The sequence below is a fragment of the Heptranchias perlo genome, unplaced genomic scaffold, assembly GCF_035084215.1.
Source record: "Heptranchias perlo isolate sHepPer1 unplaced genomic scaffold, sHepPer1.hap1 HAP1_SCAFFOLD_143, whole genome shotgun sequence".
NCBI classification, from domain to species: domain Eukaryota; kingdom Metazoa; phylum Chordata; class Chondrichthyes; order Hexanchiformes; family Hexanchidae; genus Heptranchias; species Heptranchias perlo.
Genome location: NW_027138678.1, coordinates 470,001 through 482,919, shown reverse-complemented (window position 1 = coordinate 482,919; position 12,919 = coordinate 470,001). Strand labels below are relative to the sequence as shown.

The following is a 12,919-nucleotide window of genomic DNA, read 5'->3' as shown; positions in this document are numbered from 1 at the left end:
TAAATTCCACCCCTTTCTAACTTGCTTCTTACCTTTTCTTTTCCAAAAGTATCTGGATTTCCGAAAGTGGTTCACAACAAAGAATCCAATCACGAGAAAAATAAGTGCAGCCACACAAAGGCCAATGATCCCTTTGCTGTTCAAAGATCCTGTGAGGTGAAATGGGAGAACAGTTCTAAATTCGTCCAGAGAAATTTCAACTGAATGATACAATAACTAAACTAAAAATCATACAATCATAGAATCGTAGAAGTTTACAACATGGAAACAGGCCCTTCGGCCCAACATGTCCATGTCGCCCAGTTTATACCACTAAGCTAGTCCCAATTGCCTGCACTTGGCCCATATCCCTCTATACCCATCTTACCCATGTAACTGTCCAAAGGCTTTTTAAAAGACAAAATTGTACCCGCCTCTACTACTGCCTCTGGCAGCTCGTTCCAGACACTCACCATCCTTTGAGTGAAAAAAATTGCCCCTCTGGACCCTTTTGTATCTCTCCCCTCTCACCTTAAATCTATGTCCCCTCGTTATAGACTCCCCTACCTTTGGGAAAAGATTTTGACTATCTACCTTATCTATGCCCCTCATTATTTTATAGACTTCTATAAGATCACCCCTAAGCCTCCTACTCTCCAGGGAAAAAAGTCTCAGTCTATCCAACTTCTCCCTATAAGTCAAACCATCAAGTCCCGGTAGCATCCTAGTAAATCTTTTCTGCACACTTTCTAGTTTAATAATATCCTTTCTATAATAGGGTGACCAGAACTGTACACAGTATTCCAAGTGTGGCCTTACTAATGTCTTGTACAACTTCAACAAGACATCCCAACTCCTGTATTCAATGTTCTGACCAATGAAACCAAGCATGCTGAATGCCTTCTTCACCACCCTATCCACCCTATATAATAAAAATATTATGGCGATTATAATTCCCGAGAGAAAACTGGATTTGGAACTAAATAAGTTAATGAATATATAGGTAAACACATGGCGACCATCTCCCCTCGCTTATTGCATGGAATTACATAGAATGTACAGCATAGATAAAGGCCGTTCGGCCCACCTTCTCCATGGTCCACAGGAACCTCCACCCTCCCAACTCCATCTCACCCCATCAGCATAACCTCCCATTAGGGACATGCGAACGTTGGCCATTCAACCCCTCAAGACTGTTCCACCATTCAATTATATCATGGCTGATCTGCGTCCTAACCCCATCGACCCGCCATGGCACCATATGCCTTAACGCCCTTCGGCAGTAAAAGTCTATCAATCTCAGAATTAAAATTGTGAATTGAACTGGCATCTATTGCTTTTGACGGGAGAGAGTTCCACACGTCCCTTTCTCCCTCATGTGTTTATCTAGCGTCCCCTCAAATCCATCTACACTATTCCGCTCAACTACTCCTTGTGGGAGCGAGTTCCACATTCTCACCACTCTCTGGGTAAAGAAGTTTCTCCTGAATTCCCCGATTGGATTTATTGGCGATTATTTTATATTTAGAGTTCCTTACTTCTGAACACCGACACACGTGAAAACATTTTCTCTATGGCGACCCTATCAAACCCTTTGATAATCTTAAAGGCCTCTTCAGGGTCCTTGATTTGTTCCATCCCAAATCCATACCCACCTCTCCCGCAAATTCCTGATTGAATCCCTCTAATCAAGTTTTTTCCCCGTTCCGAAACTGCCCTAACCGAAGGAACCAAGGACAGTTGCTGTGACTGAGTCCCTGGCACATTAACTCTCGTCAACCTCTCCGCTGCTTAAAACAGCCTCCATTGCACCATGCAGTTCCTTTTCTTATGCCCTTGTCCGAAGAAAATTGACCGACCGGGTTAAAATCCGACTTGGGTGGAATTGCACTTCCCACCGGTTCTACGCCCTGCTCGATAATCCATCCCATCGAATATCGAGCGGGGCTTAAAACAAGGGGGGCAGATGCAATATCCTCGGTTTTAAATCCACGCCCAAATCAAATATCCATAAGACCATAAGGGATAGGAGCAGGAGCAGGCCATTCGGCCCCTCGAGCCCGCTCCGCCATTCAATGAGATCGTGGCTGATCTGATTTTTACCTCAACTCCACTTTCCCCACCCTTTCCCCATATCCTTTGACTCCCTCGCTGATCAAAAATTGGTCTAACTCAGCCTTGAATGTATTCGATGACTCGGCCCCCACAGCTTTTTGGGGTCAAGAATTCCAAAGATTCACGACCCTCTGGGAGAAGAAATTCCTCCTCATTTCCGTCTTAAACGGGCGACCCCTTATTCTGAGACTATGCCCCCTAGTTTTAGATTCCCCCATGAGGGGTAACATCCTCTCAGCATCTCCCCTATCGAGTCCCCTCAGAATCTTGTATGTTTCAATAAGATCCCCTCTCATTCTTCTAAACTCCAATGAGTAGAGACCCAACCTGTTCAATCTTTCCTCATAAGACAACCCATCCATACCCGCAATCAACCGAGTGAACCTTCTCTGAACTGCCTCAAATGCAAGTATGTCCTTCCTTAAATAAGGGCACCAGAACTGGACGCAGTACTCCAGGTGTGGTCTTACCAGCACCCTGTACAGTTGGAGCATGACTTCCCTGCTTTTATACTCCATCGCCCTCGAAATAAAGGCCAATATTCCGTTTGCCTTCCGGATTACCTGCCGCACCTGTACGTTGACATTTTGTGTTTCATGTACGAGTATATCCAAGTCCCATTTCATTCTCAAATTGTCTCTATATATAATTAGTGGCTTCTATTCCATCATATAGTGACAGCTCAGAATCCCCCAAGTAATGGTTCCATGGCCCTTCTTCTTCCTCATCTACATGCTGCCCCCCCCTGGCGACATCATCCATGAACACAGGCTCGTCGTTCACAAGTATGCCGATGATGGCCACTTCTGCCCCTTTTACCACTTGTTTCACTGTCCTATGGAAACCTGATTGTCGATGCCCCCTCCCAGACGCGGACGATTACAACAGTGGGAAGGTGTGTCGAATGCGTGATTCAGACACTCGGACTTGATTCGAACAAGTGGGCCATGTCTTTTTGGGTTCGGCAAGGTGTGATGATATTGGACAATGAGGCAGATTGACTTTCTGTACAAACCATCTCACCAAGGTTAATGGAACACATAATAAGATAGGGTGAACTTGCGGATGATGTAGTTAATGAGAAATGGTTTCAAACATTACCTGCTGTGCTCCCTCTTCGCTTCAAATATTTATCTATATCGAAATAAAGGAGAAACATTTGAATTGGCAGGTGGATACAAGTTATCGCTCAACAGAATAACATTAAACTCGATTAATGATCGCGTTTTTTATAATTGGAAATAGGAACATAGGAACAGGAGGAGGCCATTCAGCCCCTCGAGCCTGCTCCGCCATTTGATAAGATCATGGGCTGATCTGTGATCTAACTCCATATACCTGCCTTTGGCCCATATCCCTTAATACCCTTTGGTTGCCAAAAAGCTATCTATCTCAGATTTAAATTTAGCAATTGAGCTAGTATCAATTGCCGTTTGCGGAAGAGAGTTCCAAACTTCTACCACCCTTTGTGTGTAGAAATGATTTCCAATCTCGCTCCTGAAAGGTCTGGCTCTAATTTTTAGACTGTGCCCCCTACTCCTAGAATCCCCAACCAGCGGAAATAGTTTCTCTCTATCCACCCTATCTGTTCCCCTTAATATCTTATAAACTTCGATCAGATCACCCCTTAACCTTCGAAACTCCAGAGAATACAACCCCAATTTGTGTAATCTCTCCTCGTAACTTAACCCTTGAAGTCCGGGTATCATTCCAGTAAACCTACGCTGCACTCCCTCCAAGGTCAATATGTCCTTCCGAAGGTGCGGTGCCCAGAACTGCTCACAGTGCTCCAGGTGGGGTCTAACCAGGGTTTTTTATAGTTCAAATCCCACCACGGCAGCTGGGGAATTTAAATTCAATGACTTAAATAAAATCTGGAATTAAAATACTCGTATCAGTGATGATGGCCATGAAACTACTGGATTGTCGTAAAAACCCATCTGGTTCACTAATGCCCTTTAGGGAAGGAAACCTGCCGTCCTTACCCGGTCCGGCCTATGTGACTCCAGACCCACAGCAATGTGGTCGATTCTCAAATGGCCCAGCAAGCCACTCAGCTGTGGTTCAAGAAGGCGGCTCACCACCACCTTCTCAAGGGGCAATTAGGGATGGGCAATAAATGCCGACCTGGCCAGCGACGCCCACATCCCATGAATGAATATTTTTTTAAAAAGTGACAGAATTTTACCCCGAATATTTGAGTATTGATTTTGAAGAAGCACACTCGGGGTGAGAAATTCCACTCGAGGGCTGGCGCAAAACGGGCGGGATGGCCGCCTGTTATACGCCTCGCCCAATATTCAACTCCAATAATGTCCCAGCGACTGCAGCATCAGGCCTCGGGCGTCCTTCCAACCCCCCCTGAATTCCGTCTAAGGTTGACATTTGGGAAATAAAGCTGTGGGACTCACCTGTTACGGTCACTTGCACAGGATCACTTGGCGTCGAATGAATCCACTGATCTCCCACCAAGTACACGTAGTGACATGTGTAATAACCTTGATCGTCATCACCAACGTTTGTGATGCTCAGCGTTGTGGAGACGTCTTCAGGATTCAAGTTTTGGTGCGAAACGTAGACGGTGTTCCGTAAAAATTCCAGCCGCTTGCTTGTGTTGTGACTCTGAAGCGTGCATTTCAATGTTAAGGACTCCCCTTTGACAAACACATCATAGTCGGGAACCAACGATAACCTTGGTTTTGGCCCTGGGATTCGTTGCGATCAGAAATGCTTCAGTTAATTTCACGAATAGATTATATATATTAGCATTTAATCTACAATACGACCTTTCATCAATAGTCTTTATGCCTCGATTGGTTTTAATTTCTTTTTCCCGTCCAATGGATAAGCTCAGTCTCTAAGCAGGAGTTCCCCCTGATCTGCATTGTGGCGAAGGAAAAAGCCACCGTGGTGAATTTTGCATTGGACGAGAGCATAAAATGGAAGACATGATGTGGAGATGCCGGTGATGGACTGGGGTGGACAAATGTAAGGAGTCTTACAACACCAGGTTACAGTCCAACAGCTTTATTTGAAAACCACAAGCTTTCGGAGGCTTCCTCCTTCGTCAGGTGAGTGTGGGATTCCATGAAAGGTACCGCATATATAGTCAGAGAACAATGCCTGGTGATTACAGATAATCTTTCCAACTGCCCGTTATCAAGGCCATCAAAGGAGTTGAATAGTGTTCAGACAGAGAGACATTACATACAGGACTACTGAATACACAAACGGTCAGAACCCAAAGACAGAGAGAGAGAGAGAGAGAGAGAGAGACCGATCTTTGGGTAAGCATTCTCCAAGGCGGCCTTCGAGACACACGACAACGCAAAATCGTCGAGCAGAAATTGATAGCCAAGTTCCGCACCCATGAGGACGGCCTCAACCGGGACCTTGGGTTCATGTCACGCGACACGTAACCCCACCAGTGAAAAAAAGTTATCTGTTTTTAATACAACTGGACATTCTCTCTCTTTCTCTTCCTTTCGGATGTTTCTCACTCTCTCTCTCCAGGTCTTGCCACTTATGAGCCCAAGCCTGGATGTTGTCCAGGTCTTGCTGCATGCGGGCTCGGACTGCTTCATTATCTGAGGGGTTGCGAATGGAACTGAACACTGTGCAATCATCAGCAAACATCCCCATTTCTGACCTTATGATGGAGGGAAGGTCATTGATGAAGCAGCTGAAGATGGTTGGGCCCAGGGCACTGCCCTAAGGAACTCCTTCTTTGCCATTAATCCACAGATAACTGAAGGTAGCAGGACAGGTAGATAAGGTGGTTAAAAAGGCATATGGAATACTTTCCTTTATTAGCTGAGGCATAGAATATAAGAGCAGGGAGGTTACGCTGGAACTGTATAAAACACTAGTTAGGCCACAGCTTGAGTACTGTGTACAGTTCTGGTCACCACATTACAGGAAGGATGTGATCGCACTAGAGAGGGTGCAGAGGAGATTTACGAGGATGTTGCCAGGACTGGAGAGTTTTATCTGAACAAAGGAGGCTGAGGGGAGATTTAATTGAGGTGTATAAAACTATGAGGGGCCTCGATAGAGTGGATAGGAAGGATCTATTTCCCTTAGCGGAGGGGTCAATAACCAGGGGGCATAGATTTAAAGTAATTGGTAGAAGGATTAGAGGGGAGCTGAGGAGAAATGTTTTCACCCAGAGGGTGGTGGGGGTCTGGAACTCACTGCCTGAGAGGGTGGGAGAGGCAGAAACCCTCAACTCATTTAAAAAATCCCTGGATGTGCACCTGAAGAGCCCGTGACCTCCAGGGCTACGGACCGAGTGCGGGAGAGTGGGAGCAGGCTGGGTGGCTCTTTTTCGGCCAGCACGGACACGATGGGCCCAATGGCCTCCTTCTGTGCCGTGACTTTCTAAGATTCGATGCTTCTCACGCTCCTGTATTTGCACCAGCGTTATAGGCTCTGCAGGCAATCAAAGAGCGTGGAATTTGTTGGCCGAGCTGCGACAGGTAACGGGGGGGGGGGGTGGGGGTGGGGGGGGTCATCGCAATCTTATCGAAACCCGGGCTTCCATTTGAATCTCAGTGCTTCTCACCGGAGCAAATTACGCTGGCATCTTCCTCGTGATTGCAGTTGTGTTGCCCCCAGTGCCGAGAAGGGCACTGCCACAAAAATGTCTCGGTCCCTCGGCAATCGAGGTCATCCACCATGATGGCTCCAGTACCTTTCCCGAAGTAAGCGTGGTTCAGGGCAGAAACAGCCGTCCCGCATCTCAGCTCTCGGCAAACAATCTGGGCGTCCGCTATTTGCCACTGATCGTCGCAAACAGTTCCCCAGGTGTTGTTGTTCAGGATCTCCACTCTGCCGGAACAAAGGCTGCTCCCGTTGATCAGACGTATCTCCACCCGTTCTGTGAAGGCAAGAGCAGCAAGGTCACAATCCAGCTTTGCATGGAAAACAGGAGCGAGAGTCGGCCGTTCGGCCCCCTCGGGGCCTGCTCCGCCATTCAAAACGATCATGGCTGATCGTCTAACCGTTCCCACTTTTTCCCCATATCCCTTGATCCCTTTAGCATTAAGAAATATATCTATCTCCTTCTAATGACTTGGCCTCCACTGCCTTCTGTGGTAGAGAATTCCACAGGTTCACCACCCTCTGAGCGAAGAAATCTCTCCTCATCTCGGTTCTAAATGTCCCACCCCCCGTATCCTGAGACTGTGGCCCCTGGTTCTGGACTCCCCAGCCATCGGGAACATCCTCCCTGCATCTAGTCTGTCTAGTCCTGTCAGAATTTTATATGTTTCGATGAGATCACCTCTCATTCTTCTAAACTCGAGTGAATACAGGCCGAGTCGACCCAATCTCTCCTCGTACGTCAGTCCTGCCATCCCAGGAATCAGTCTGGTGAACCTTCGCTGCACTCCCTCCATGGCAAGGACATCCCTCCTCAGATAAGGAGACCAAAACTGCGCACAATACTCCAGGTGTGGTCTCACCAAGGCCCTGTATAACTGCAGTAAGACATCCCTGCTCCTGTACTCAAATCCTCTTTCAATGAAGGCCAACATACCATTCGCCTTCCTAACTGCTTGCTGCACCTGAATGCTCGCTTTCAGTGACTGGTGTCCAAGGACACCCAGGTCTCGTTGCACCTCCCCTTTTCCCAATCTATCTCCATTCAGATAATAATCTGCCTTTCCGTTTTTACAACCAAAGTGGATAACCTCACATTTATCCACGTTATACTTTAGCCGACAAAGAACCAAAAATGCAGGTGTTTCCTTCACCCATCAACAGCTAAAAACTTCACTTTAAACATTTAATCTACACATGAATATATATATTAAACTTCGAAACTTCAGACTGGAGAAGCTGAGATTGGTCCCTTTAGAGCAGGGAACGTTATGGGGAGATTTAATCGAGGTGTTCAAAATCATGAGGGGTTTTGAGAGAGTAAATAAGGAGAGACTGTTTCCAGTGGGCAGGAGGGTCGGTGAGCAGAGGACACGGATTTAAGGCGATCGGGAAAAGAGCCAGAGAGGGGGAGATGAGGAGAATGTTTTTTTACGCAGTGAGTTGTTCTGATCTGGAATTCACTGCCTGAAAGGGTGGTGGGAGCAGATTCAATAATAACTTTCAAAAGGGGAATTGTGTATATGCCAGAATAGGAGAGGCCTGCAGGGCGACGGGGAAAGATGAGGGGAATGGGACTCTTCCAAAGAGCCGCCACATCACGATGGGCTGAATGGCCTTCTTTGGTGTTGTAAGATTCTATGGTGCGCAGGAGGACATGGATATGGAGAGAGAGGAACATATGAATATAGAGATAGATGATGCAGATATCGGTACAGGTGTAGATGTAGATGGACCAGTACTGTGATTCTCTGATCCCAGATGGTTCCCATGATCATCTGAGGTACAATAGCGATGTTATCAAATTAACGATGCCAAACCAGAATTCCATAAAGCCAGGTTGGCCGTGGTTTCAGAAGCAATCAACCAAAGAAGTGTTCAAATTTCAAAATCGACTTAGTTCTTTGCGACTGGATCTAAACTCTCCCCGAGTTCGAGTCCCCGCCTTTCCTCGAATTATATAATCATACAAAACCCTGGTTAGACCGCACCTGGAGTACTGTGAGCAGTTCTGGGCACCGCACCTTCGGAAGGACATATTGGCCTTGGAGGGAGTGCAGCGTAGGTTTACTAGAATGATACCCGGACTTCAAGGGTTAAGCTACGAGGAGAGGTTACACAAATTGGGGTTGTCTTCTCTAGAGTTTCGAAGGTTAAGGGGTGATCTGATCGAAATTTATAAGATATTAAGGGGAACGGATAGGGTGGATAGAGAGAAACTATTTCCGCTGGTTGGGGATTCTAGGAGTAGGGGGCACAGTCTAAAAATTAGAGCCAGACCTTTCAGGAGCGAGATTAGAAAACATTTCTACACGCAAAGGGTGGTAGAAGTTTGGAACTCTCTTCTGCAAACGGCAATTGATACGAGCTCAATTGCTAAATTTAAATCTGAGATAGATAGCTTTTTGGCAACCAAAGGTATTAAGGGATATGGGCCAAAGGCAGGTATATGGAGTTAGATCACAGATCAGCCATGATCTTATCAAATGGCGGAGCAGGCACGAGGGGCTGAATGGCCTACTCCTGTTCCTATGTTCCTATGTTCCTAATCCACGAGGAGGCTACTCAGCCCATCGCGCCTGTGCTAGCTCTTTGAAAGAGCAATCCAATTAGTCCTTCTCCCTTGTTCTTTCCCCATAGCTCTGTAATTTCTTTCCTTCAAGTATTTATCCAAATTCCTTTTGAAAGTTATCATTGAATCTGTTTCCACTATCCTTTCATTCCCGATCGTAACAACTCTCTACGTAAATAAATCATTCCTCATGTCACCTTTTGCCAATCACCTTAAATCCAACTCTTCTGTTTATCGACCGTCCTGTCACTGGAAACATCCTCCCTGCATCCTTATTTCCTCGATCGCAACCGTTCATGATTTTGAAAACCTCTCTCAAATCTCCCCTTGACCTTCTCTGCTCTGAGGGGAACGACCCCAGATTCTCCAGTCTCTCCACATAACTGAGGTCCCTCATCCCTGGAACCATTCTGGTAAATCTCCTCCGCACCCTCTCTAAGGCCTTCACATCTTTCCTAAATTGCGGGGCCCAGAACTGGACCCAATACTCCAGTTGTGGCCGAACCAGTGTTTTATAAAGGTTCATCATAACTTCCTTACTTTTGTACTCTGTGCCTCTATTTATGAAGCCCAGGATGCCGTATGCTTTTTTAACCACTTTCTCAACCTGCCCTGTCACCTTCAACGATTTGTGTACATACACCCCCAGATCTCTCTGTTCCTGCACCCTCTTTAAAATTGTACCATTTAGTTTATACTGCCTCTCCTCATTCTTCCCATCAATATTACCTAAGAAAGGATGTCCTTGCCATGGAGGGAGTGCAGCGAAGGTTCACCAGACTGATCCCTGGGATGGCAGGACTGTCGTACGAGGAGAGATTGGGTCGACTCGGCCTGTATTCACTCGAGTTTAGAAGAATGAGAGGGGATCTCATTGAAACATATAAAATTCTGACAGGGCTCGACAGACTAGATGCAGGGAGGATGTTTCCCCTGGCTGGGGGGTCCAGAACGAGGGGTCACAGTCTCAGGATACGGGGGGTAGGACATTTAGGAGTGAGATGAGGAGAAATTTCTTCACTCAGAGGGTGGTGAACCTGTGGAATTCTCTACCACAGAAGGCAGTGGAGGCCAAGTCACTGAATATATTCAAGAAGGAGCTGGATAGATTTCTAGACACAAAAGGCTTCAAGGGGTATGGGGAGAGAGCGGGAATATGGTATTGAGATAGAGGATCAGCCATGATCATATTGAATGGCGGAGCAGGCTCGAAGGGCCGAATGGCCTACTCCTGCTCCTATTTTCTATGTTTCTATGTAAAATCCATCACTTCACACTTCTCTGTGTTAAATTCCCTCTGTCATGTGTCCGTCCATTTCCCCAGTCTGTCTCCGTCCTCCTGAAGTCTGTTACTATCCTCCTCGCTGTTTACTGCATTCCCGAGTTTCGTGTCATCTGCGAACTTTGAAATTATACCCTCTATACCTAATTCCAGGTGGTCAATATATCTCAGAAAGAGCAGTGGTCCTAATACTGACCCCTGGGGAACACCCACCGTAAACTCCCCTCCAGTCTGAGAAACGACCGTTCACCACGACTCTCTGCTTTCTGTCCCTTAGCCAATTTTATACCCATGCTGCCACTGTGTCTTTAATCCCATGGGATTCAATTTTGCAAACAAGTCTATTATGTGGCACTTTAACTAATGCCTTTTGAAAGTCCATATACACCACATCTACCGCACTACCCTCATCGACCCTCTCCGTTACTTCATCAAAGAATTCAATCACGTTAGTGAAACACGATTTTCCTTTAACAAATCCCCGCTGACTTTTATTTATTAGCCTGTGCTTTTCCAAGTACCAATTAATTTTGTCCAGGATTATTGTCTCTGAAAGTTTCCCCACCATCGATGTTAGTCTGACTGGCCTGTAATTGCCGGGTTTATCACTCTCCCCCCTTTTTTGAACAGGGGTGTAACATTTGCAATCCTCCAGTCCTCCGGCACCGTCCCCATATCTAAGGAGGATTGGAAGATTATGGCCAGATCCTCCGCAATTTCCACCCTTACTTCCCTCAGTAACCGAGGATGCATCCCATCTGGACCGGGTGGCTTTTCTACTTTGAGTACTGCCAATCTTTTAGGCACCTCCTCTTTATCTATTTTATCCCATCCAATATCGCTGTAACCTCCTCCTTTACTGATAAATTAGCAGCATCGTCTCCTCCAGTGAAGATCAATGGGAAGCATAGTTTTGGTCTCCATACTTAAGAAAAGACATACTTGCTCTCGAGGCAGTGCAAAGAAGGTTCACTCGGTTAATCCCGGGGATGAGGGGGCGGACATATGAGGAGAGGTTGAGTCGATTGGGACTCTACTCATTGGAGTTCAGAAGAATGAGAGGCGATCTTATTGAAACATATAAGATTGTGAAGGGGCTTGATCGGGTGGATGCGGTAAGGATGTTCCCAAGGATGGGTGAAACTAGAACTAGGGGGCCATAATCTTAGAATAAGGGGCTGCTCTTTCAAAACTGAGATGAGGAGAAACTTCTTCACTCAGAGGGTAGTTGTTCTGTGGAATTTGCTGCCCCAGGATGCTGTGGAAGCTACATCATTAAATAAATTTAAAACAGAAATAGACAGTTTCCTAAAAGTAAAGGGAATTAGGGGTTACGGGGAGCGGGCAGGAAATTGGACATGAATTTAGATTTGAGGTTAGGATCAGGTCAGTCATGATCTTATTGAATGGCGGAGCAGGCTCGAGGGGCCGATTGGCCGACTCCTGCTCCTATTTCTTATGTTCTTATGTTCTTATAAGTATTCATAGAATCGTAGAAAATTTACGGCACAGAAGGAGGCCATTGGGCCCATCGTGTCCGTGCTGGCCGAAAATGAGCCACCCGGCCTAATCCCACTCTCCCGCACTCGGTCCGTAGCCCTGTAGGTCACGGCTCTTCAGGGGCACATCCAGGGATTTTTTAAATGAGTTGAGGGTCTCTGCCTCTCCCACCCTCTCAGGCAGTGAGTTCCAGACTCCCACCACCCTCTGGGGGAAAACATTTCTCCTCAGCTCCCCTCTAATCCTTCTCCCAATCACTTTAAATCTATGCCCCCTGGTCACTGACCTCTCCGCTAAGGGAAATAGGTCCTTCCTATCCACTCTATCTCGTCCCCTCATAATTTTGTACCTCAATTAAATCTCCCCTCAGCCGCCTCCGTTCCAAGGAGAACAACCCCAGCCTATTCAATCTTTCCTCACAGCTAAAACTCTCCAGTCCTGGCAACATCCTCGTAAATCTCCTCTGCACCCTCTCTAGTGCGATCACATCCTTCCTGTAATGTGGTGACCAGAACTGTACACAGTACTCAAGCTGTGGCCTAACTAGTGTTTTATACAGTTCCAGCATAACCTCCCTGCTCTTATATTCGATGTCTCGGCTAATAACGGAGAGCATTCGATATGCCTTCTTCACCACCTTATCTCCATGTCCTGCTACCTTCAGGGATCTGTGGACATGCACTCCAAGGTCCCTCACTCCCTCTACACCTCTCAGTATCCTCCCATTTATTGTGTATTCCCTTGCCTTGTTTGCCCTCCCCAAATGCATTATCTCTCACTTCTCCGGATTGAACTCCATTTGCCACTTTTCTGCCCACCTGACCAGTCCGTTGATATCTTCCTGCAGTCTACAGCTTTCCTCCTCACTA

The 12,919-nt window shown here is 46.6% G+C and overlaps 1 protein-coding gene across 1 annotated transcript in view; it reads right to left on the bottom strand.

Moving 5' to 3' along the window:
* Positions 1-12,919, bottom strand: part of LOC137308897 (scavenger receptor cysteine-rich type 1 protein M130-like) — a 73,845-nt gene that overhangs the window by 6,775 nt on the left and 54,151 nt on the right. Inside the window, exons 16-19 of the mRNA XM_067977334.1 lie at positions 6,659-6,973; positions 4,506-4,799; positions 3,196-3,228; positions 33-149 (exon numbers count right to left, since the gene is read on the bottom strand). Of these exons, the coding sequence (XP_067833435.1) occupies positions 33-149; positions 3,196-3,228; positions 4,506-4,799; positions 6,659-6,973 (759 nt within the window). The remainder of the gene's footprint in view (positions 1-32; positions 150-3,195; positions 3,229-4,505; positions 4,800-6,658; positions 6,974-12,919) is intronic.